The sequence below is a fragment of the Theropithecus gelada genome, chromosome 12 (assembly GCF_003255815.1).
Source record: "Theropithecus gelada isolate Dixy chromosome 12, Tgel_1.0, whole genome shotgun sequence".
NCBI classification, from domain to species: domain Eukaryota; kingdom Metazoa; phylum Chordata; class Mammalia; order Primates; family Cercopithecidae; genus Theropithecus; species Theropithecus gelada.
In genome coordinates this window covers 107,458,689-107,485,188 of record NC_037680.1, presented here as the reverse complement: position 1 = coordinate 107,485,188, position 26,500 = coordinate 107,458,689, and the positions used below count along the sequence as shown (strand labels likewise).

At 43.1% G+C, this 26,500-nt stretch overlaps 1 protein-coding gene across 2 annotated transcripts in view; it reads right to left on the bottom strand.

The window, feature by feature from the left end:
- Nucleotides 1-6,940: 6,940 nt before the first annotated feature.
- Nucleotides 6,941-26,500, bottom strand: part of CAB39 (calcium binding protein 39) — a 107,855-nt gene continuing 88,295 nt past the window's right edge. For both annotated transcript variants that reach the window (XM_025404630.1, XM_025404632.1), the window contains exons 6-9: nt 17,650-17,709; nt 13,892-13,957; nt 10,100-10,243; nt 6,941-9,487 (exon numbers count right to left, since the gene is read on the bottom strand). In XM_025404630.1, coding sequence (XP_025260415.1) covers nt 9,299-9,487; nt 10,100-10,243; nt 13,892-13,957; nt 17,650-17,709 — 459 coding nt within the window. In that variant the 3' untranslated portion in view covers nt 6,941-9,298. The remainder of the gene's footprint in view (nt 9,488-10,099; nt 10,244-13,891; nt 13,958-17,649; nt 17,710-26,500) is intronic.

Here is a 26,500-nt window from a genome sequence, read left to right as displayed (position 1 = left end):
CCTCGGGGCTGCGCGCCCCGGCCCTGCTACCCTCCAGGAGCGCGCGCTTGGCCCTTCTCCACCCCAGCGGCTGGGGTCGCCCGCCCCGCAGGGCGCCTCCCGGTGTGGTCTCTACGGCAGCCCCATCTGGAGTCTCGGGCCCCACCCTAGACCGCCGGACCCCCGATGAGTGGCGTGGATCCTGCAGTTTGAGAAGCCTGCTCCGAGCCTGGCCCTGGGCCCAGCAGGGAGGAACGTTCCGGTTCTAACCTGTCAGGGGACAGTGGCAAATCGCCAATCGGCGGTCCTGTGACTGTTGATCAGAGCAGATGGGATTCCGGGACCCTTGGCACTGCTCCTCGGGCCCCAGCAATGTGCTCTGGAGGTTCTGGAGGAAGCCATGCATTTGGAAGAGGGCGCAGAGGGCTGGACTAATGAAAAGAGATGTCGGCTGGGCGAGGTGGCTCACGCCTGTACTGCCAGCACTTTGGGAGGCCGAGGGGGGGCGGATCACCTGAGGCAGGGAGTTCGAGACCAGCCTGGCCAACATGGAGAAACCCCATCTCTACTAAAAATACAAAATTTAGCCGGGCGTGGTGATGTACGCCTGAAATCCCAGCTACTCGGGAGGCTGAGGCAGGAGTGAACCCAGGAGGCAGATGTTGCAGTGAGCTGAGATCCCGCCATTGCACTCCAGCCTGGGCAACAAGAGTGAAACTCAGTCTCAAAAAGAAAAGAAAGAACAGAACAGAACAGAAAAGAAAAGAAAAGAAAAGAAGGAAGAAAGAAAACAAGAAGGAAGGAAAAGAGATGTTGCAGCCATCTCTTTGCTACCTACTGCTGTGTGGTCTTGGCTTAATCTCTCTGTGCCTCTGTTTCCTCCTCTGCAAAATCAGAATAGAGTATTTGTGCTTCTGAGTGTCCTGAGGACTGAGTGAATTATCCCTCGCGAAGCCTTGGTAATCACTCACCAAGCATTAATGAAGATTTTTGACTGTTAATGAAGAACTTGAATGAATGGGGAATGTGCTGTCATGGGTGCTTTAGGAAGATGTAGTTGGATTTCTCAGATGAATAAGGACAAGGTTAGCAAAGATTTACCCATCAGTTACCAGAACACTTAAATGAAATCTGTACGTATTCTGCATGGTTTCCTCAGAAAATTGCATTTCTGTTTCCTAAGAAGGGAAACGAGCTTTCTTGTAATTTTAGAAGGCTTGCTCTAATAGTTTCAAGGATGTTTGACTTGCAACCTTGAAACTAGAGTGTTTTAAGGCAGAACATGATTTGCTTTCGATTGGATGGGGGAGGAGCCCAGGTAAGGGTGATTCCCACATTGCTGGCTTAAAAAACCAGGAGGCAGTGGCACCCTGAGCTTTGGGGTCCTGATGGGTGGGCCTCCATCTAGTTCTGTTTTGGACACAGTGCAGGTGAGATTGTTGTTGACATCTGTGTGCTGTGGCCGCTGGGCAGTTGGTGTATTAGTCTGTTCTCATGCTGCTAATAAAGACATACCTGAGACTGGGTAATTTATAAAGGAAAAGAGATTTAGCGGACTCACAGATCCACATGGCTGGGGAGGCCTCACAATCATGGCCAAAGGCGAAAGGCACGTCTTACATGGTGGCAGACAAGAGAGAACTTGTGTAGGGGAACTCCCTTTTATAAAACCATCAGATCTTGTGAGACTTACTCACTATAGGAGAATAGCATGGGAAAGACCCACCCTCATGATTCAATTACCCCCCATTGGGTCTCTCTCACAACATGTGGGAATTATGGGAGCTACAATTCAAGATGAGATTTGGGTGAGGACATAGTCAAACCATAACAGTTGGGAAGTGAATTCTGGAGAAGGTGCCGCGTGTGCTGCTGCATCCCCAGATGGCCCTGAAACCCCCGTGCCCTTGTACTTGGTAGCATGAGCAGGGTGTATATCATCGCCCCCACCCCAGCCATTTTTTCCCACCTTTTCATTATGAAACATTTCAAGCATACAGAGAATTGAAAGAATTTTACAGGAAAAAAAATATATAATGGAAAAGAGCAAATCTTCTTGAAGAAAAATTGTAAATAATTTATGTAGATACTCCATTCTCAGGAAGGTGGAGGATACCTCCCTACCTGGTAGGTGTGGGCTGCGTAGAGTGACTTCCTTCCTTACAGAACTGAAAGAGGGAAAATAAAAAGTAATTGTGGAGAAACCTGACCAACATAACCTCAGCCGGGCGATCAAGGTCAACATCAACAGGGAGAAGTCATGTCCATAGCGTGTACCCTTGATATGACGTGATGAAAACAGCACTTTAGGCCGGGTGCGGTGTATCATGCCTATAATCCCAGCACTTTGGGAAACTGAGGCGGGTGGATCGCTTGAGCTCAAGAGTTTGAGACCAGCCTGGGCAACATGGCGAAATCCTGTCTCTACCAAAAGTACAAATAAGCCTGGAGTGGTGGCACGCGTCTGTGGTCCCAGCTATTCAAGAGGCTGAGGTGGGAGGATTGCTTGAGCCTGGGAGGCGGAGGTTGCAGTGCGCTGAGATCACACCACTGCACTGCAGCCTTGGTGACAGAGTGAGGCCCCATCTCAAAAAAAAAAAAAAAAAAAGCACTTTATCTGTATGGTCTTCCTCCCAAACCCCACAATCTCATCCTAATCATGAGAAAAACAGCAGATAAATCCCAGTCGAGGGAGATTCCACAAATACCTGACCAGTACTTTTGAAAACTGTCAGCAAAAACCAAAGTCCGAGAAACTCTCAACTAAATAGAATATAGGACCTGGATGGGATCTGGGAACAGGAAAAGGACATCAGGGAAAACATAAGGAGCTCAGAATAAAGTATGCACTTTACCTAATAATAGTGTATCCATATTGGTTCCTTAATTTTAACAAATATACCACAGTCATGTGAGATGTTAATAACAGGGAAGATGGGGTGCAGAGTATATGGGATCTTTCTGTGTCATCTTTGCAACGTTTTCTGTAAATCTAAAACTCTTCCAAAAACTGAAGTTTATTAGCAACAAAAACAACCATATACCTACCACCTAAACTCTACCTTTCACATGTTACTCTCACACATCTGTCCCGCCCTGTGTCACTCTTTTCTTCTTTTCTTTTTTTTTTTTTCTTTTTTCTTTTTTTTTGAGATGAAGTTTTGCTTTTGTTTCCCAGGCCGGAGTGCAAAGGCGCAATCCCGGCTCGCTGCAACCTCTGCCTCCCAGGTTTAAGTGTATCTCCTGCCTCAGCCTCCCAAGTAGCTGGGATTACAGGCATGCGCCACCACGCCCGGCTAATTTTTTGTATTTTTAGTAGAGACGGGGTTTCTCCATGTTGGTCAGGCTGGTCTTGAACTCCCGATCTCAGGTGATATGCCCGCCTCGCCCGCCCAAAGTGCTGGCATTACAGGCTTGAACCACCGCGCCCGGCCTCTGTCATTATTTCCATAACCCCCTGAGACTACCCCTGCCTTTTTGCTCAAAACGGCGTCCAGGAAGCTCAGGGCAGTTGGGTTCACGACATCCCAGGGTCTCTGTTGTTGCCCAGATTTGCCCTAGGAATGCTCCATTCCCTCCAGCTAGCTCAGTGCCTGCTAAAAACAAGGAGCTCTACTGCCACCCAGTGGACTTTTAAAAAAATGAAAGCAAGTTGACTGCAGGAAAAGCTGAAGGGGACCCCGCAAGGCAGAGGGGCCACTTCAGGTGTCTTTGAGCTGCCTCAGCACCATTAGGTGGGCTCTGCCTCCACACAGACCCTCGCCCTCTCTCCACTGTCCCCATCCAAATTCTTAACCAACACGGTTCATAAAATTCTGGCACCAATTCCCAATTGTGCAATCATTTTGTTGGGCTAGACTATACCTTTCAAGTCTTTTTTTTTTTTTTTTAAGGGGGCAAAACGTGAGAAAATCTGGAGTTTTCCAGTTTTGCTAGCACGTTTATGACCATGAAGAACTATCTGGGAGCAGATGGTGTGTCCTATCCGGCTGCTTTTGAAAGGATACGAGTCAGGGGGCATTGGCTGACTGGGGAACAGCAAGCCTATGTCGAGGGTCTCAACAGCTTCTTCAGGCAGCAGGAGCTGTGGTCAAGAGTGGCTCTGCTGAGCTGGGCTTCTCCCTACCTGGTGTCAGGCTTTGATGCATACTTGGGGACCAGCCTCTCTTAAATATTGAGGCGAGAGACAAGAAGGATGCTTCCAGAAGGGCAGGCAGCCCTGTGTGCTGTCCCACTGGCCTCCTCTTTCAGGAGACAGGCCTCTCACCTGGCTGACCACGGGAATGGCTGTGAGTTAGAAGAAACAAAACGAGCATGTCTTAGTTTGGGTTACCCCAGAAGCACACCCTCAGATAAGGGTTCCAATGTTGGTTATTATTTCGGACACGATCCCAGGAGACACTACAGAGTGGGATGTGAGCCGGGGATGGAAATAATCTGACAAAAGGTTTCTAACAAGTTGGTTAATGCAGTGGGTGTCAGAGCTCAGCCCTGCTGCGGGCGCTGGAAGGCAGGAGTGCAGCTGTCCCAGCTGGGGGCCAAGGACACTGGGGTATTTATCCACCAGCCATTGTCATCTTCATCAGCTAAGGGCTGCTTCTGGGGACAGTCACTCCTTTATTTGGGGCCAGAGAAGAGCGCTGAGGCAGGGTCACAGGTATTCATAATAAGCAGAAGCAAGTGTCAAGGACAAGGTGTGGGGCCCTGACAGGGCCCTCTTAGTGTTTAGATGACACAGGTTGGCACCCAACCCTACCTCATGCCCCGGATCTTCAAAGGAGCGAGATCCCAGAAACCAGCAGGTCCTCAATGTCTTAGATTGAGCCCAGGACCACACAGAGATTCAGCTAATCGTGAAAAGGTGCTCCTTGGATTAGGAGGGGACTTGGTGCAGAGGGACCCTCACTTCCTTTTTCTCCACACAGGTGAGGACTTAGTTAAGATGATGGGGATATATGAAAAGGTCCCCATGAATGTGTGTAAGCAGTGTTTCCGGGGAGGGGTATTTGTTCCCTGGGACTGGTTTAGGCTAGAGGGGACTTGAGGTCTTCAAGCTGCAGCCCATGGGGAAGAAGGAGGGAGTCACCAGTGGTGCAGTCTTGCCTGGAAACTTCCTCTGGGCAGAAGCCTCTCCAGCTGGCCTGCGGCTCTTCCTGCCTTTGCACGCCCATTGCATTTCAAAGAAACAAGACTCAGCTACCAAAACTTAGAGCTAGACCACGCGGTTTCCACGGAACACCAAGATTTAGGTGATAATCAATTATTACCAAGGGAAAGGGGTTCTTATGAGCTAAAGCTCATCTGTAAAACCTGTCAATCTTGTGCAGAATGTTGAAAAAATGTCAATCTTTTCCAGAAATCTCTGGGGTCTTACTACTGAAGTGCTACCTAGAAAAAATAAAAAAAAGTTTTAACAAATTGCAAAGGATGAAGTCCTCTGCATAGCAACCAGGGGGTCACCGTCCTTGGAGATTTAGCTCCAGGTGAACGGGCCTGCCAGCCACAGTGGGGACGGGCACTTGGCTGCCAGTTCTCAGACATGAGCAAGGTACACTGTAAGGGCACACACAGCATGAAGCCCTAATACAGCTGTGCAGTGACACAGCCTTGTGCAACCACCACCATCCTCTTCAGTGTGAATGCTAGCGGCAGGATTCCTGGAGGTTCGAAAGCTTAAGGTCCTTATTAGGCACTTCTTGGATCTTCAGTGCTTGGTGGCAAAGGTGTGTTGGCTGACCGCAAGCGGACTGTCAGCGGGTGAAAGCGTACGGTATTAGTAGTGAAAAGCTCCAGTGGGTCTTTCTGCAGGACTGAGATTGCTGAGTGGGGAGAATCTTACCGTCCTTCATGTCTTCTGGAAACCAGCTGGTCAGTGAGGACACAGCCCTGGTCAGTGAGGACACAGCCATGGCCAGGGAGAAGACTCCTGACACATCCCAGAGCACCTGAAGGGCGGTGTGTCCTGGGCCGCCCGCTCTTCCCGTAAAGGACAACTTTGGCACATCAGCAGGTGGGCTTTCTTCAGGACCTCGAGCGGCTCTAGCCTCCAGCATGAACAAGGTATTGGATACTGACTGCAGCCTCAGAGCACTCCCCGATCAGGACCTTGCTGGAGCCTAACTAGGAAGGCTGCGTGAGAACTGCACTACTCCTGAACTGCCTGAAGGGCAATGTTCTGGGGCTTCTTTGGCAAGGGGAGGAGGGCATTTGATTGGTGATTGTGGTAGGAAGTGGAATTTGAGCTGAAGCATGAATCCAGTCCTCAGCCTGGTGATCCTTGGAAGTGGCCAAGTCACAAGTTATGACTTAATGGGCCCTTGTCACCTTTGGGGAACTACAACATACAAGTAGACCAAACTACTTGGCAGAAATAACAAATAGGACACTGTTACTTAGATGAAGTGTTTTTGGCAAGAGCATGTCCCTTGCCTTCACTCCAGAGAATAAAGATTTCATTTACCGACAGGGGTTAAAGTCGAGGGCAGGGTTGTGCACTACGGATTACGAGCCACCCTGGAAGACAGACGAGGGACATTCTTTACAGTGCCAGAGTTCTTGTTCCTGCTTCCATTGTCCCCTCGCCTTCATGATCATTTCACATCAGTAACCTGTGAATACTCCAGGTCGAGCGTTCTAGTTTAGCCTTGCAGTGTTGGTAACAGCGGGACACAGAATCAAAGAGAGGATCCACTCCTCAAAACGTTAGGGTCTAAGAAACGGTGCCATTAAAGGGTATAATTTTACTCAGGAAGGGTAAGGAAAACATGAGCATGAAGGTGGTTGGGGGGCGGGGGCGGCGGCGGAGTGAAGCCCCTGAACAGGGAAAAAGGCAGACAGGAATGGGTGTTAACTGTCCCTCCGCTTTCAGCTGGTGACAAAATTCGGGCTTGTGTGTCTCCTGATGAAGCTGTTCACAGTAACACAAATGCAACTGTCTACAATACATCATAAAGACAGACAATGCTGTTTCTTCAAAATTTTATTTTAATTTAAATTACAGGGCCAGCCAGATATTCTGATAAGAAATTCACTTTTCCTTAGGAGAAAGAAAATGCTTTCATGGCATTGTTAACAAATGTATACATCTCCACTTTTTTAAGGGTTAAAAATCACATTAAGTAACTGCCTTATGTAAAATTAAACCTTTATAACACAAAAAGAAACCACTTCCAGTATAATAGTCTTGGTAATATGAATATATTAAACGATCATAACTTCAAATGCAACATTGCAACCTTAAATGTTTTCATTGTTTTGCTTAAAAACAAAACCCAAGAAGTCTGAACTACCTTCAGATTCCAATGCAAGAGTAACACATTAATGTTGTCTCTGACACACTGCACCCCCTCACTGTCTTCCACCTAAAAGGCTACAACATCATTGCCAAAGTAGAAGCTGTTTTATTGTGTAAGTTCTAAGAATGAGCTTGGCAAGAAGACATTTCTTCCACTTGGTGTAATCCATGTTTTTACACTAACTCCATACACACAGCACTATACCACAAAAGCCAGGACACCACATCACGGCCAAGTCTGCCCTCCTAAACATCTAAGAGATTTTCTTTTCGAGGAGACTAGATTGCCTTATTTCACACAGATTCTGGTAAAGACAGTCTCAGGAAACGCCAATTATGATGCAGACTGCCATTTTAATAAAAATAAAATACATCTGTATTTTCTGGAGCTATTTTCCTAACTGATGTTCTTGAAGGTTTTAAAACCTGCTGAAACAGCAATTGGGAGGCCCATTTTACTGGCCAATATATAATTCCATTAGTAAGAGAGGCTAGCAAAGAATAATCATATCAATTTCTTCAGCTGCAGCCATGCTGAATTTGAACTGGCAAACTCTGATTTGTAAGTTGTTAGTTGTGATCTTCATATCACTAAAATGAACAGATACCATTCTAATAACTTTACATAGATATAGTCTAGAAGACATTGTTCTGCCGTGGTCACAGTAACACAAAAGTGGTGCAAAATCAGTTACTTTATAAATACTGATAATTTGCAGCATTAAGGAACAGGACATAAAAAAAATAAATTTCCCCATAGGACACCTATGACTAGGAAGTCTTCTTTTCCTAAGAGAAGCCAAAGTTTTAATTATTCAGTTCACAACTATTGTACTGGATTACTTAGTCTAAGAAAGAAAAGGTGCTCTACAGAGGTTTCCCACACACACAAAGAATCAGCATTAATTTAGCATAATCTCTATCATTCACAGATCTGGCGGATTCATTAACTCATTTTAAATGAATAAGGCCAATAGGATGCAAGAAGGTGTGGCTGACTGAGCTCCAGGGCTGTATCGCAGCTTACTGATGGCACCCCATTAGGTAACTGAATACAAAGGATTGGTTTACTTTTTTTTTCTTTTAATGCTGTGATACTTAAATGTTAAATCAGCATTTTCATGTGATCTGAAGTATTTCAATTACATATGAGCATTCATTGTTTTTTTGCAAAAACTCAGTATTAGGTAATAGTTACATACTACTACAATGACATTCCTCTGCTGTACAAATTAAACCATTTAAAAGAAATGAGCATTCTAAGAATTATATACAAAAGAAACCTGTAAGCAGTGTTGAAATGAAATGCAAGGTGTCATTGCTAGCTCTACTTTTTAAAATATCTTCGAAAAGTAAAATTAACAAATACCCTTCAACATATCCAGGTTTACAAGTCTCAAGAAAATCAAATGTCAAAAAATTCTAGAAAGCTGTGAAAAGCATATATACATTTTCCTTATGATCTTATGAGGCTTCTTTACACTTTTGAGAAGTTGCTAAGTTTCAGTATCAATTTATTCGCATGTCAACTTTATCTGCCCCCAAACTCCCATTTTGGATACAGTTCCCCTCTGATTTCAGATAAAGCTCTGCGTCATTTTCCTTCAGCGAAGGGGTACGATCTGACGCAGGGATGCCAGGTGTGCACTTGCCACACTGCACTCAGATCGCCAACAAAGATGGGTGCAAACACATAGGTCTAATCTGGTATCAATGCCCTCTTTCCTAAACCACACTCTCATCCATACATTTGCCTTCATGAACCCAGCCATGTTCAGAACTCCCGTAGTACTTCGAATTCTGAAATGACACAAAGATCAAGAGAAAGCCCACATGTGCCCTAGTGTGCAAGCAGCAGCAGCTACGATCTCCAACCTGGACTGAAAAACAAAAGGGTAAAATGAAAAACCGTTCACTTAACAGCAGATTAGCAGTAATGTTCCTCATGAATCAGTAAGAGTGCCTGATGCTGAATAGCTAACAGCAAACGCTGAATTTGGATTTAACATAGATGTTTATTGGAGATTAAGCTTCTTGCTGAGCTGGTCTCTTCAAATCCCTGATCTGTTTAACTAAATAGGTCTTCTCGTCGTTAAACTGCTCATCCTCCGTCCTGTCATTCTGAAACTTGCTGAGGAACTCTATGAGTTTGGTCTGGTTCTTGAGGAGGATGTCTAGGATGGGCTGTGTCTTGTTAGGATTGGCTACAAACACCTGCATGGAGAGAAATGCACATGAGGCACAGAGAAAGAAGAAAACGCAGCCACACCTGAGCTGCAGCCACAGCGCAGGAAAGCACAGAGCTACGCTCTCCTGGGGTGGGGCAGAAGTCAGGGTCGTTAGGTTTTGCTGTAGAAGGCCTTATTTTACAACTGAGAGAAGTAATTACATGTTTTAACACTAATACGACTGATAAACTCATTCTGCCAGCCCTGCAACACAGTGTGCAGTATTAAATACAGACTCTGATTTTAGAATAAAACGGGCAGAAATTATTTCTCCGCACAAGAGGTCAGACTGGATTTTAAGAATGACACCTCCACAGCAAGCATTAAGAAATGCTTTTGTTTTGCAGTTAATAATCTTCTAGGCCAAAGATAAATGACACTCCTCTATAAATAAACTTTCTTGTTCCCAAATCCAAATAGTAACCCGTTTCCAGGTCTACCTTTCTGTTTAAAAGTCATAGCACACAAATATGAAAAGTGACTGAATTTAATTAAGTCACCTGGATTACCAAAGTGAGGCTAATAATTTCCGTCATTTGCAAATGAAATACGACGATCAATTCTAGTGGACAGTATCACTGGTGGTTCTATACTCTACCTTAAAAACGTGAAAGGCCTCAAACTGGATGTTGCGACTTTTGTCTCGCAGCAGGTTCATCATTAATTTGAGGTTCTCAGGTTTACTGATGTATTTTGTCATAATTGTGAAGTTGTGTCTATCTAGTAGTAGTTCACCGAGAAGCTGAGAAGACATTTAAACAATTACTCTTACATTGTTATTAAAATTTAAGGAAAAATCAAAGTTTAAAAAAATAATTTATTTCATAATCATCATTAAGTATAGCATATTAGTAGGCACTCAAAAGACTGAAGAACTGAACTGAATTACAAACTAAAAGCTATCAAGGGCCTTCTCTCTGCCACCTGAATGCCTTCCTACCTTTCCCTGAGGAGATGAAATCTACAGGAGGCCTGACGCTGCTCTCTGCAGAGGATGTTCAAGATGTCCCCTTAGCCCTGAGTTGGAGACTCTCAGAGCCTCCCCTTTAAGCGTGCATTTGTGTTAGAAACTATTCAGAAAATGGTCAAAAGCTATTGATTATTCCTGTTAACTAACCACAAAGCTTAGCTTAATTTAAAATAACTATTTTAAAATTTTATTTAGCGGGACTTTCCAGGATGAAGGGTTTTGTGTCCCAAGTTTTCCATACATGAACCCTGCACATGCCACAAGTACCATTTTATCACAGCTAATTCAGAAAGGTTTACACAAGTAAGTATTTTTCTGCTCCTTCTTAAGTCTCCTGAAGATAATCCAGGGTTTTCTTACCGACCCTCATTATCACTAATTATACCAATTACGCTAAAAAACATCTGTTTACTTCAGGGTTTACTAATTTCTGGAAAGTTGGTTGTATCATGTAAACTCACAACTTTTAAACTGTCATTGCTTACTCTTTCCTAAAACCAGCAGTCACTTCTTCAGGTTGTCAACATGCCAACAACCTGGCCAAAGCTGAGTGTGCAGAGCCAGCAGTGGGGCTGCCCAAGCTGCGGTCCTTGTGGGCAGAGGCAGAGCAGTGAAGAGCTTGGTCCCTGGTGCCAGCCTGCCTGGGTTCCAATCCTGGCTCCCTACTTCTTGTGAGCTCTGTAATCTTGAGCACATTTTATTGAACTCCTCTGTGCCTCGGTTCCATCATCTGTACAATGAGGGTGGGCAACAGTGCCTCTATCTCAGGAGAGTGCAGTGAGAAACGAGCGTCAGTATGTGCAAAGCACCCATCATGCCTGCATCTGCAGAGATGTGACTGAGTGAGGGCTAAGGGAAGAAAAGGTGCAAACAGCGCCGCTGTGTCTTTGCTTTAATTGCTTTTGTTGCTTCCTTTCTGGGTTTCTGGCTATGTTCTATATACTTGAAGTTTCCAGATAACTGATCTCTGGATAAATAACTTGTCATTATATTAAATAAAACATAAGCTGATGTGCAAGAAAACAAATCTATTTTACTTAGGCTTTATAAGGAACTCACAGGAAGAACTCAAAAGATTAGGTTTCATATCAATGTGAATCACAAAATCTATTCTTACGGTGAGAAGCAACCAGCATCTACTACAAAGACTGAAAAGTCAGTATTGTGTGATTTATAGTTTTCGTGTTTTCTATCACAGAAACCAAAGAAAATCTGAAGGAAGATGACTTCAAACACGTAATTCTTTTATTTTTTGAGATAGTCTCACTCTGTCACACAGGCTGGAGTGCAGTGGCACAATCTTGGCTCACTGCAACCTCCACCTCCCAAGCTTAAGTGATTCTCGTGCCGCAGTCTCCCAAGTAGCTGGGAATACAGGCTTGTGCCACCACAACTGGCTAATTAATTTTTGGGGGTATTTTTAGTAGAGACAGGGTTTCACCATGTTGGCCAGGCTGGTCTCGAACTCCTGACCTCCATCCATCCACCTGCCTCGGCCTCCCAAAGTGCTGGGATTACAGGCGTGAGCTACCGTACTCCGCCCAAAGATGTAATTCTTTACTAAAAAACTTGGAGTCTTGCATAGGGAATATAAATTTGCTGGCAACATAAATATGGGAATAAATAAATGCCAATGTGGCTACAAAAAAGAGAGTATTAATTAAAATCCATCTTTAAAGTACGGCTGGTGCTGAAGCTGCTCCATGTGTTCATGGGGCACTCACTGGCCCACCGCTAACATCAACTGCAGGAACCAGCGACTTGCTTTTACATTCATTCCTAGGGGCTTGGAAATGGCGGTCTCAGCCTTTTATGTTGGTAATTCTGAATGGCAGAAGGGTCTTGAAGGCCGTTCTCCTTACTTATCCAAACAGCCCAAGAATCCAACATTTGGTCAAAGTTTATGGATTTGCCAATAACCTCCCCAATACCCCCGCTTCCTCCCACAACAGCCTTAGAAGCTACTAACCAAGGCTATCCTGTCTGGCCTTTGTGGCCTTAGAAGATACTGACTCCAGTGAACTGTGCGCGTCTGTGTAACCGCTGGCAAGAGTAGTACACCTCAGCCCTTTTGAGAATCACAGAGCAGGAGAGGCCCCAGAAACCTCCACTCTCTCACACACTGATGTCCAGGGAAGAGAAACTCCTCCCACAGCTGCCAAGAAGTTCTGTCCAACCCTCTAAAGATAGCAAATGATCCTCTAGCCAGGGGAGGCGGGGAAAAGAATCATTAGGGATCCCTAACACTAGATGAAGAGGATGGCTGGGCCCAAGCAACAGCAATGAATGGAAAGCAAGGGGCCTGGCTGGACGGTGCCCATTCCCCAGCTGTGGCTGTCACAGATGCCCTGCTGTAGGAATTACAGCCTTACACGGAAAGAAGGAATATGCTGGTCTGAAAGAAAGTACTGATTGAAAATGCGGATGCTGGAGTGTTCCTATCAAAGGACACAAAGTATTCCAGATGCTCCTGGTGTCCTTTAGTCTTTCCACAGAAAGATAAGGTCTTCAAGGGAGATTTCCCCACGGTAGGCAGGGGATGACTGGATAAAGTCTTGGTCATTATTGGTCCAGACACGTATGAGGGGAAGAACTCTGGGCAGAGTCAAATTTTAAATGGACCTGGCAAAAAACTGAATGGAATTACGATTTTTCCCCTCAAATCCTTTGTGATTTCATCTCCAGTTCCTGTCGGGACTGCTTACTGGCAGAATGGAGGGTATGCACTTATTAACTGCTGTTAAGAATTTTCTTCAGCAGGGGTCAGCAAACTATCAAGGGCCAAACAGTGAATATTTTAGACTTTGCAGGCCATAGGGTCTCTGGGGCATCTATTTAATTCTGTTGCTGAAGCTCAAAATAGCCACAGACAATATGTAAATAAATAAGCATGTCTTTATTCCAGGCTGGATTTAGCCCATGGATTGTAGTTCGCCAACCCTTAGTCTAGAATTTAAATCTTAAATTTAACATTCTAAACTTGCAAAGGATATCCTACTTTGATACAAAGCAGCCAACCCTGTCTGTGGTTCACAGCCTCACACGCACATCGCCTCCCTCCACCCTCACACACCTGCTTGTGCCACCCAGGCCACGGCCCAGGAGCACAGCACCTGGGTGCCTTCATCTAGCTGGTATGACTACGGCCCAAAATCTCAAAGAAGGCACTGCTAGGAGATGAAGTCTTCTTCAAACTCCTGTTTATTCCCTTTCCATGTCTCCACCTTACTCGGAAGCTGGAAGGTACTCCACATGGATCACTGTCCAACTCCATCCCTTTCCGCAAAAATCTTGACCCTTGGCAAAGGTATTTATTTCCCCCAAAGGTCTATGACCCATCCTGCATATCTCCCTTTCCCCACATCCACATTTCAAACACAAGGTGCAGAGAAATAAGCTATATAAAATGGTATGTCATACCTTCAGTGACTGTCTTTTTGTCACGTAATTTTCTGAATGAAGTAACTTCTCATATTCACTGAAAAACTAAGATAAGAAAACATGTATCAGGGTTATTGCAAGAAAAAAAAAGACTGGTAGGTAACATTGTAAATTAGCTTACGGACACACTTCTCACACCATGAAGGCCAACAGCTGCCCTGGCTCCCCTGCCATTCTCTTTCATGTCTTCCTCTGACATGTTTGCTCTAAGACCCTCAGGTGATCCCGCCAATCCCCTCCATGAAGAGGGCTCCTGGTATTGAGCCCCTTCCCAGTTCCAGCCAGGCCTGCAGAGAGAGCTGAAATCCAGGCCTCTCTGTCACCCCAAGCTCCCTATGCACAAAACCTAACTTCCTTACCCCTCACACTTCTGCTTGTTGAGTCTGCTCTCATATCTTGATGTCAGATTGAAAAACTTGTATTTTATATAAACAAGAACTCAATTTGTTTAAAGCACAACCATAAAGAGAAAAGTTACCTGCTCTTTCAATGTATGAGGCAAAGAGAGAAAATAATTCAGAACAGAAATTAAGGGAGGAGAAATTCAGCATTGTGTTAACCAGGGCAACACTGAAGGTGGGGCTTAGGCTCAGACCCGGCGGATGGGAGGGATTTCACTCAGAAATGGAGGGGAGAACAGATTCCGGGCAGATAAAAAAGGAAGGGCATAGCATGAATGAAGCCCTGGGGAGAACAAAATGCCGCAAATTTAACTGACAGGTCCACTAGATCTTCAAAACAGCGGTCACTGGCAAGAGTGGCACTGCTGGCATAGTAAGGGCTAGAAGCCCATTAAAGCAGAGAGTTAGAAAACCAAAATGACGGGAACTCAGGGGCCAAGGCTATCCTTCAAAAAACATAGTAGACAAGGCCAGCTAGCCTTAAGATTTTATTTTTTGCCTGTCTGTTTAAACCACATATAGGTTTAAAACATTCTAAAAGTCTGCAGCACTAGTATGACTGTTGGATCTTGGTGCTTTCCTGAGACTTTCCTTTGGTCATGGCGAGTGCCAGAGGATGCCTGCTTTGTCATCTGTCCAAGAGAGAACTACTGGTGTCCATGCTTTATGATGGGTCCTTATTAGCCATATACCTGTGGTCTAGAGCAGGAGATAGCAAACTATGGCCTGCTGCCTGTTTGTGGAAAGTTTTTCTGGAACACATCCATGCTCATTTGTTTACTGAACATGAATTCATTGAAAAGTTTATGTATTATTTGCAGCTGCTTTCACAGAACAACAGACAGGAGATCAACAGAGACCACATGGCTTACAAAGCCTCAAAAATTTGCTTTCTGGCCTTCTTGGTTTAGAGCTAACACAGAATTATACATTATTTCTTTTGCCTACCTCTTGGCAGAGGTGAGCTGGCCATCTATTTAGTAAGTATTTGAGTTAGATTTCTCTCTTTTCAGAAAAAGCTGTTAACTCTACCTTCTCAAATGATGATCAAACTGATGACCAAAACAACTGGACCTGCTTTTAATCAGTAACAAAATAGACACATCTCAAGTTCTTGATAGAAAATGCAAGTTGATTTTCTGCTGCATCTTTGGATAAGTTTGGTTGCAAAAAATTTTTCATGGAGAACTGCCTGAAGAGTATGTATGTGGCCCGTTTCCTTCAGATTATGTTAGTTTTTTTTTCTCTGAATTAGGACAGACAAAGGATAAGTAACAAATCTAGATACCTGTCCTCCCACCCACTTCTGGGCTCCTCAAAGACTTGCTTTCAGGGAACCGCATCGGAGTTGAGCATTTTCTTTACTGCAATGCCATGGCAATGACAGTCCACTACATGACACTGTAACTTGACTCTCCTTTAAGAATGCCAAGGAGAGAAATCTGTTTCAGGTCCCAGTGCTAGGAAAGCTATGTTTCTTTTGAGCAGCCAGTATATATTTTACTCTACAAATACTGTCATCTTTTAATTGCTTTTCTTTCTTTCTACACTTTGGTTATTAGAAAGCTCAGAGCCAAACTGCACCAGAATTTAGAGCATGCATTTTGGTGTAATAACCTCACCTGTGGCTTTGAATTACCCACATCCCCCACGGTTTCTCCCTCTGTAAGATCTGATTGCTTTCTATATATTTATTAATTGCCTCACATACATTTTTCTAAAATCCTGCTAACTGATGTCATCTATTAACAACATGTAGGAAGCTATTTTACTGCAAGATTAAATAGATTTCACTGTAGCAAATGTCTTGGAAATTAGCTGGTCTGTGTCTCTGGTAGGCCTTAAATTACTAGTATGTTGAAAAATCTTTGTGGTGATGATAAATGAGCTAACATTTACTAAATGCTTCCTGTGTTCCAGACACTATGCCATGCATGTCACATATGCATTCTTATCTAATCCTCATGATGATCCCAGTAGACAGGTACTATGAAGAACCTTCTTCAGGGTGGAAGACCCTGAAGGCACAGAGGGTGCATGAAGGCAGTTGCTGAAGTCTTATTAGCCCATGGTAGGGCTGAGACTTGCAGCCAGAATCCAGGCAGTCCAAGGCTCAAGTCCATGCTTCTGTCTACTGTAAAAACACCCTGATGATGACAGGGCTGCCATTTTAAAGCAATGAACATACAAGAAAAAACACACCTATATCGAAATATACATGAGCTGAAATAAAAATAAAGGACCAGCAACTTTTAAGCCATTTATGAGGCTACTTATGAAGGACTTGTGTGATCAGTGTTGTGTTATGTTTTTACTGGGAGTGGAGGGCAGGAGAAAAAGACAGGAAAAAAAAAAAACACAAAAAAACAAAAGAATGAGAAAGCATAGATTTTTGCCTCTAAGAATCTCATAATGTATTTGAATAGCAAAGTGAATAATGAAGTATTAATAATACTTAGGATTTCAAAAATTTAAACTAGTAGAAAAATTAAAATCTAAACCAAATCTTGCAGGATAGACAGGAATTTTAAGTGCACTGTCATTCTTCCAACCTCTCTAAGGGCACCTATCAGAACCTTCGGCGATGTGTAGTTAAACCAGTACATCACAACAGTGCTTGTGGGTATTGCGAAAGGTCCTCCCGAGACTGACAGAACTGGCAGTAGTGGAAGACATTATTTCACACGGCAGCCCTAGAGGCAGTTGTGGGGGTGTAGGGAAATCAAGCTATCAAGCACTCTGGAAATCATTGACAAATCTCTGGAGGACACTATTACCAGGAACATCTGACATTGACTCAGTGCTGGAAGGGACCTTACCGACAAGCTAGTCCAATGTCCTCATTTTACAATAAGGACGGACTTCTAAGTCCCCAAGCGGTTAACTGCCTTGGCCATGGCCACAAAGGAGTGAGCAGTAGAGCAGGAGCAGAGCCGGGCTCCCGTCCCCTCTGGCCAGTGCTGCTCTCATCCTATCAGCTGCTGCCTCCCTTTCTCTCTATTTGTATGCAGCAGAAATGTGGGGCAACTGATGGAAAAGGAAGGAAAAGTTAAAAAGTCAGATAATGTTCCCACTATCTTTACTATCATTTTAGCAGCAAAATGCTTTCTTTTCCTCTTTTAAAGCAATAAAAGCTTCAAAGGGCAGTATGTCAATCAAAAATATCTACTTCTGACCAAGTAATATTCTGTAAGTTGTTTAAGAAGAGAAATAACTACAGCACCATTTATAAACATTACATATGCAAAATAAATATTCTAGTACAAAAACCTAATTTAAGTCTTTCTGCTAACAAGTTATAATTTATTATTTAAAAATAATATTTCATATACTTACTCTATCATAATGCTGTTCCAAAAATTCTGCACTGAGCAATTTATGTCTTGTAAGTAAATCCTAAAAAAAGAAAGTTTACAGTTGTTTTCCAAGTTTTCAAGAAAGAGAATCCTAAAACATTCCACACCATTTTATCTAATAAAAACTGTTGTTAAAAATCACGATACTTAACATTTCAGCATGAATTGTATTAAAAACGTTGATTCTATAAAAGCAAAATAAAATCATTAATTATTTGGAACTGCAATTTTAGTGATTATGATGAGTCATCATGGATCTATAGCTCTTAGAAGGAAAAAATGATAAAGGCAATGGAAATATATGCTAAAGAAAAAGAATAAGGAATTGTAGTTAAATTAAAGTTAACACTCCCCAAGTGGGCTGGTTATTTAAAAACAAACACACAAAAACAAAGCTAACAGTAGTGGTAAAGTATCAAACAATTCCACGCCCACTTAGCGCTCCTAGTGGAGAAAGAGGAAATTTCTTTTATTAGAAAAAGGATTAGAGGCTCTATTTTCTTCCTCCTAAGTTCAATCACATTCAGGTTCATAGCTAATGCAAATTTTTTAGAGGCAGAATGTGTTTTAGGTAAGCAGAATGTTGGCATGATAATGTAGAATTAACAATGACTGTGAACCTCCAGTCTGATTTTGTATTACCATGAAATAGAACCTATGCCTCACTCTACAGCTTTCCCAAAGAACAATCATTCAGAAATATTTACTATGTGCCAGGTAAAATTCTAGGTGCTAGGGCTTCAAAGACAAAAAGATATGATCCCTGCCTTCCAGGACCTAGACGGTAACAAAGGACTAGCCTTGGTCTCACTGGGTGGGAAAGAGAATGGGAACGAGTGACAGCAGGAAGGCCTGGCTAGTAGCTGGTAAACTAATGGATCAAGGTCCTTCATACCACTGCTACAGATAGTGTCAATCATCGCCTTTCTCCCAACCAACTTTCCTAGTTTTCGTTCCTGTTTATGTTTGAAGGTTGCCCAAGTTACTACAAAAAACTAGTGTTTCCTGAAGTATGCTGAAATGAAACATTGGTTCTGAGAAATGCTTTTAAGAATGCCCCATGGTCAAGCAAACGAGGGAAGTGCCATAGCTCACTTCAGATGTCAGGTCCCAGACTCCACAGGGAGCTCTTTTGTCACCTACTTTCTGTGAAAGTCCTTCCCGAAAGGGCCTCTGTACAGGCTTTCCCCACTGCCTGGTAACCTAATGTTCATCCTTCGGCCCTCGATTCCTCTTGATTGGTCACCAGCACAAAAGCACCAGACATAGCTGTGACTTTACACTGGTTGTGGGATTATTTGATTCAAGTCTCTCTTATACTACACTGTAAGTTCTGTAAATATCAGGATCATGTCTATTTTTATTAATCTTTGAATCTCCAGCACCTATGCAGTGCCCAGCGCATAGCAGGAGCTTAATATTTAATAAATCAACGAATGAACCAATGAAATCAGGGAACATGTCTGGAAAAACATCACATTCAGCAATCTTCAAAGTATGCTTTTGAGAAGGTTTCTAACCCCACCCAAAGATTTACAGTTGCTCAAACTGCTGGATAGGGTATGTGTTATATTTCCTGATTATAACAGGGATGCCCAGGAAGGACCTACCCAATTTTTTCCAAATTCTCCTTGAGGATTCAACAGGACATATTAGAAAATGTGGAGTTTATTCTGAGTACCCTTGAGTTTGGCAAGAAGTGCTACAACGTTTCCCCTCCAGGTGAAGGAGAAGAGGAAAGTGGTAAGAGAATTTCTGTTATCTTCCTACTGTGGTCCATGGGGTCACAGATGCAAAGGAGAGAGGAACATGAGGAGAATGTATCAAGTACGGACAGCACCATTTAACATACTATTGTGGTGTGTTTATGGCTGGTGTCCTGCTTGTGGAGGTGCCACAAGGCAATGCCTGTCTGTAGGGTTCACTGCTGAATCTCCCACACCTAAAGAATAGTGCACCTGGCTGAGGTGGGTAGATCACCTGAGGTCAGGAGTTCGAGACCAGCCTAACATGGTGAAACCCCATCTCTACTAAATACAAAAACGTAGTTGGGTGTGGTGGCGCATGCCTGCAATCCCAGCTACTCAGGAGGCTGAGGCAGGAAAATCGCTCGAACCCAGGAGGCAGAAGCTGCAGTGAGCCGAGATCGCACCACTGCACTCCAGCCTGGGCAACAAGAGTGAAACTTTCATCTCAAATAACATAACATAACATAACATAACATAACATAACATAACATAACATAACATAACATAACATAACATAACGTAACATAAGTGCCTGGCACAGAGCAGGCACTGACAATCTTGGTGAATAACAAATGAGTATGTTAACTTAGGAATTCATGTGTCAGGATCCCTGTCAGACAGTGTTGCTTCTACCTTTTTGCGACTATATCGTTCTGGAGGCCAGTGTGAGGAAGTATAGCAGAAGGAACCTGCTGCTCACTGTTCTGTCATAACATAATGAAGGGAATGCCAAGCAGGAGGGTCCTGAGAGACACTGGCTCTCAACTGGGGTTGGATTCTTAGAAACAGGTAGGAAGACAGTATCTACTTTATAAAGCAAAGGCCCTCTAGGTGTTAACATGTTGCACAACAGATTTTTACTGAAAGTTTGAGTGAAGCGAGTATTCACTCTGCAAGGTATTTCAAAAGGAGCCAGAGGCTCACAGATGGGCCATGCAAAGGGGGACCTCTAACATCTTCCCACATAGGGGAGATTCTATGTGTTATCATCTGGAAACTCAGGAAACTGCTGCCAACCAGAAATCAAATCTCAATGGCTTTGGGGTAGGAGAGATTGAAAGGGGGCACTCAGAGTCTGCCCACGGAGCAGTTGGACCCAGTACATAACAGGATGAAAACCCTTTGTTAAAAAGGGTCAGTCAAAGGCCTGGGGAGGGGGTTGGGGGGGTAAAACACTAGTAGGAAAAGAGCAACTGTTAAGAGCTAGCACAGAGAAAAAGGTGAATACTAAGCTGGGAAAAGGAGGAGATGAGGACAATCAGCAGTGCCTCTATCTACCGACAAATGAGAAGGAACCTTAGCCTAGTGACTGCAGCCAAAAACTTTGGACAGCTCAAACTGGTGTGAGTGTGGGTGGGAGGGGCTGTGTGTAGACCAACAGAATAGAACATAATGGGCAAAGGGCATGCAGACCTGCAAAGTTTAAGGTGCATGTGACCCCAGAACAGCAGAGTTGCAAGGTCAGTCGGCAGAGGTGAGAATAAAAGGATTCTTGATCTTCCATCTATCTGAATTCCAGTCTATGGCAGGCCCTTGTATAATGGAAGAAAGACTAGGGATCATTTCCCAAGTCCAGCAGACTGAGCAGCCAACTTTTAGGGTGGGCTGAATTTAAAAGCTTCCTAAAAGCTTGAGTTTGGGCCGAAACATCATGTGACTAAGACAGCCCTGGGATCCCTGAAGAAATCCTGCTAACCCAGGGGGCTGATTTTCACATTCATCTTGGCAAACCATTTGGCCCCATTTCCTACTTGATGTTTGATTATGTCTAAGGACAAGGAACTCAATTCTCCCACTTGTGTGGTTCACCTCTGGAGCTCTTAGAGTGAGAAAGTTCTTCCTGTGCTAGGGTCAGACCTATCCCCAAGTACTTTCCAGGAACCATCAGAGCCGACAGATGCATGTTTTGTCCATTTTCTATGGGACCCCACTTCAAATACAAGTAGCGCTCTCATGGCAGGTCCCTACCGAGTCTTCTCTTCTCCAGGCTAAATACGTCCAGTTCCTTTAACCACTCCTCGAATGACAGGGTTCTGAGTCTCCCTCACCAACTACTGTCTTCTGAAAGTCATCTATTTGTCTATGTGCCTCTTAAACTGTAGCGCCTGGAATGGAACACATTTATGTGTTGTTACCTGATAAGCTCATAGCAGAGTGAGACTATCAGTTAGCTCCTTAGGTCACATACTACCTGGTCACATGGAGCTCTGGGGGATGCATTACCATACTGCTTAATTGTATTGGAGGTATTCAAAATTGTTTACTCAAAGTGGGCTCTGGTAGCCTGCCTGCCTGGGTCCAAAGTCTGACTTCCCCATTTATTGTCTGATTTCAGTCAAAATCTCTAGGCTTCACTTTCCTCATCTGTAAAGTCAGTAATAACAACACTTCCTTCCTAGGGTTGAGTATGATCTGAAATTATCTACATTCTAGTAATTATTATACTGAGTATCTCATTTCCTATTAATTATTGTTATTCCTCCATCCCATATTTTATACAGTTGAGTCCTCCAGTGGAAGACCTCAGTTACTGCATTTAACTTCATCCTGCTATATTCTGGTCTCTCTAACCTTTCTAAGTTTTGGGGTCCTCTGTTATCTGCTCTCCTTACCTTCATGGCTAACATCTACACATTTGATAAGTATGCCTTGTCACCCTTTATTTCAGTCACTAATAAAAACGTTCAGCTGGGTGGGGAAAGCCCCGTGGAAATTCACTAGAAGTTTCTCTGCAGGGTGAAACTTGCAAGTAGTGTATGGATATAACATACAACTGGTTGTGAATCACTATACCGAAACTCCATCTAGCTCAGCCTTTTTACTGTTTCTATGAAAACAGATTTGTAGAATTATACAACATCTAGCATATCCTTTATTGTGATGAAGGAGTAATTCTAACAGCTAATGTTTATTGCACAGACACTGTGTGAAGGCATAACAACTGATATGGTCATGTTATTACCTGCATCTCAACAGATGAAGAGACTGGAGGTTAAATCAGCAGCAGAGCTGGTGTGAACCCAGGCAGCCATGCCCTTTTACTTCCCCAATCCACCAGTACCTATGAGATCAATATGACTGAACTTCCTCTTAGTGAATCCACGATGGCTGTGGGTACAGTTTCCAAAATGCTCAGAAGCCATCTTTTTTTTTTTTTGGATTATACTTTAAGTTCTAGGGTACATGTGCACAACTCGCAGGTTTGTTACATGTGTATACATGTGTCGTGTTGGTTTGCTGCACCCATTAACTCATCATTTACGTTAGGTATTTCTCCTAATGCCCCACCCCACGACAGGCCCTGGTGTGTGATGTTCCCCGCCCTGTGTCCAAGGGTTCTCATTGTTCAATTTGCACCTGTGAGAACATGTGGTGTTTGGTTTTCTGTCCTTGCAATAATTTGCTCAGAATGATGGTTTCAAGCTTCATGCATGTCACTACAAAGGACACGAATGCATCCTTTTTTATGGCTGCATAGTATTCCATGGTGTATATGTGCCACATTTTCTTAATCCAGTCTATCATTGATGGACATTTGGGTTGGTTCCAAGTCTTTGCTATTGTGAATAGTGCCACAAGAAACATACGTGTGCATGTGTCTTTATAGTAGCATGATTTATAATCCCTTGGGTATATACCCAGTAATGGGATCACTGGGTCAAATGGTACTTCTATTTCTAGAGCCTTGAGGAATCGCCACACTGTCTTCCACAATGGCTGAACTAGTTTACACTCCCACCAACAGTGTAAAAGTGTTCCTATTTCGCCACATCCTCTCCAGCACCTGTGGTTTCCTGACTTTTTAATGACTGCCTTTCTAACTGGTGTGAGATGGTATCTCATTGTGGTTTTGGTTTGCATTTCTCTGATGACCAGAGATGAGCATTTTTTCATGTGTCTGTTAGGTCCCAGAATCGCTGGGACACATTTATCATTTGCCCAGTTTTTGATGGGGTTGTTTGATTTTTTTCTTGTAAATGTGTTTAAGTTCTTTGTAGATTCTGGATATTAGCCTTTTCTCAAATGGATAGATTGCAAACATTTTCTCCCATTCTGTAGGTTGCCTGTTCACTCTGATGGTAGTTTCTTTTCCTGTGCAGAAGCTCTTTAGTTTAGATCCCATTTGTCTATTTTGGCTTTTGTTGCCATTGCTTTTGGTGTTTTAGTCATGAAGTCCTTGCCCATGCCTATGTCCTGAATGGTATTGCCTAGGTTGTCTTCTATGGTTTTTATGGTTTTAGGTCTAACATTTAAGTCTTAATCCATCTTGAATTAATTTTTGTATGAGGTGTAAGGAAGCGATCCAGTTTCCGCTTTCTACACATGGCTAGCCAGTTTTCCCAGCACCATTTATTAAATAGGGAATCCTTTCCCCCATTTCTTGTTTTTGTCAGGTTTGTCAAAGATCAGATGGTTGTAGGTGTGTGGTATTATTTGAGGCCTCTGCTCTGTTCCATTGGTCTATATCTCTGTTTTGGTATCAGTGCCATGCTGTTTTGGTTACTGCAGCCTTGTAGTATAGTTTGAAGTCAGGTAGCATGATGCCCCCAACTTTGTTCTTTGTGCTTAGGATTGTCTTGGCAATGCAGGCTCTTTTTTGGTTCCATATGAACTTTAAAGTAGTTTTTTCCAATTCTGTGAAGAAAGTCATTGGCAGCTTCATGGGGATGGCACTGAATCGATAAATTACCTTGGGCAGTATGGCCATTTTCATGATATTGATTTTTCCTATCCATGAGCATGGAATGTTCTTCCCTTTGTGTCCTCTTTTATTTCACTGAGCAGTGGTTTGCAGTTCTCCTTAAAGAGGTCCTTCACATCCCTTTAAGTTTGGTTCTTAGGTATTTTATTCTCTTTGTATCAATTGTAAATGGGAGTTCCATTGGCTGTTTGTCTGTCACTGGTGTATAAGAATGCTTGTGATTTCTGCACATTGATTTTGTATCCTGAGACTCTGCTGAAGTTGCTTATCAGCTTAAGGAGATTTTGGGCTGCGATGATGGGGTTTTCTAAATATGTCATCTGCAAACAGGGACAATTTGACTTCCTCTTTTCCTAACTGAATATCCTTTCTTTCTTTCTCTTGCCTGACTGCCCTGGCCAGAACTTCCAACACTATGTCGAACAGGAGTGATGAGACAGAGCATCCCTGTCTTGTGCCACTTTTCAAAGGAAATGCTTCCAGTTTTTGCCCATTCAGTATGATACTGGCTGTGGGTTTGTCATAAATAGCTCTTATTATTTTGAGATACATTCCATCAATACCTAGTTTATTGAGAGTTTTTAGCATGAAAAGCTGTTCAATTTTGTCAAAGGTCTTTTCTGTATCTATTGAGATAATTATGTGTTTTTTGTCTTTGGTTCTGTTTATGTGATGGATTACATTTATTGATTTGTGTATGTTGAACCAGCCTTGCATCCCAGGGATGAAGCCAACTCGATCTTGGTGGATAAGCTTTTTGATGTGCTGCTGGATTCAGTTTGCCAGTATTTCATTGAGAATTTTCGCATCAATGTTCATGAGGGATATTGGTCTAAAATTCTCTTTTTGTTGTGTCTCTACCAGGCTTTGGTATCAGGTGGCCTCATAAAATGAGTTAGGGAAGATTCCCTCTTTTTCTACTGATAGGACAGTTTCAGAAGGAACGGTATCAGCTCCTCTTTGTACCTCTGGTAAAATTTGGCTGTGAATCCGTCTGGTCCTGAACTTTTTTGGTTGATAGGCTATTAATTATTGCCTCAATTTCAGAGCCTGTTATTGGTCTATTCAGTGATTCAACTTCTTCCTGGTTTAGTCTTGGGAGGGTGTATGTGTCCAGGAATTTATCCATTTCTTCTAGATTTTCTAGTTTATTTGTGTAGAGGTGTTTATAGTATTCTCTGATGGTAGTTTGTATTTCCGTGGGATCAGTGGTGATCTCCCCTTTATCATTTTTTATTGTGTTTATTTGATTCTTCTCTCTTTTCTTCTTTATTAGTCTTGCTAGCGGTCTATCCATTTTGTTGATCTTTTCAAAAAACCAGCTCCCTGGATTCACTGGTTTTTTGAAGGGTTTTCTGTGTCTCTATCTCCTTCAGTTCTGCTCTGATCTTAGTTATGTCTTGCCTTCTGCTAGCTTTTGAATGTGTTTACTCTTGCTTCTTTAGTTCTTTTAATTGTGATGTTACAGTGTCAATTTTAGATCTTTCCTGCTTTCTCTTGTGGGCATTTAGTGCTATAAATTTCCCTCTACACACTGCCTTAAATGTGTCCCAGCGATTCTGGTACGTTGTGTCTTTGTTCTCATTGGTTTCAAAGAACATCTTTATTTCTGCCTTCATTTCATTATTTACCCAGCAGTCACTCAGGATCAGGTTGTTCAGTTTCCATGTAGTTGTGCGGTTTTGAGTGGCAGAAACCATCTCTTTAGAAATACTTTCTAGAACGTTATACAGGCACAGTTTGGGGAAGCTACCTTCATTTATTCTAGAACATTGGAAACATATTTTTGGCTTTCTAATGCCCCTCCCCATCTCCTTAATTCCTCAAAAAAGAAAAAAAATTAACAAATATTTGGCCATCTGGTTTACTGAGTATCCATTTATTCAAGCTATGCATTTTGGACATATTTAGAGTGCATTTTTTTTTTTTTTAACAGAGTCTCACTCTGTCGCTCAGGGTGGAATGCAGTAGCGTGATCTCGGCTCACTGCAACCTCTGCCTCCCGGGCTCAAGGGATTCTTACGCCTCAGCCTCCTGACTAGCTAAGACTATAGGCACACGCCACCACAACTAATTTTTGTATTTTTAGTAGAGACGGGGTTTCATCATGTTGGCCAGGCTGGTCTTGAACTCCTGACCTCAGGTGATCCACCCACCTCAGCCTCCCAAAGTGCTGGCATTACAGGTGTTAGCCACCGTGCCTGGCCTAGAGCAGTTTTAATTTCCTTTTAAGACTCAGCACCTGTTCCAGAGCTATGGATGAGCCACATGTATTTGGAAATTTTTGTGTGTAGAGCACATTTTCCGGGAGTGCGCTCTTGCCACATTCTCAAAGGAAAGCATGAACCATAGATCTATTCTCCTTTTCCATTATAAAAATA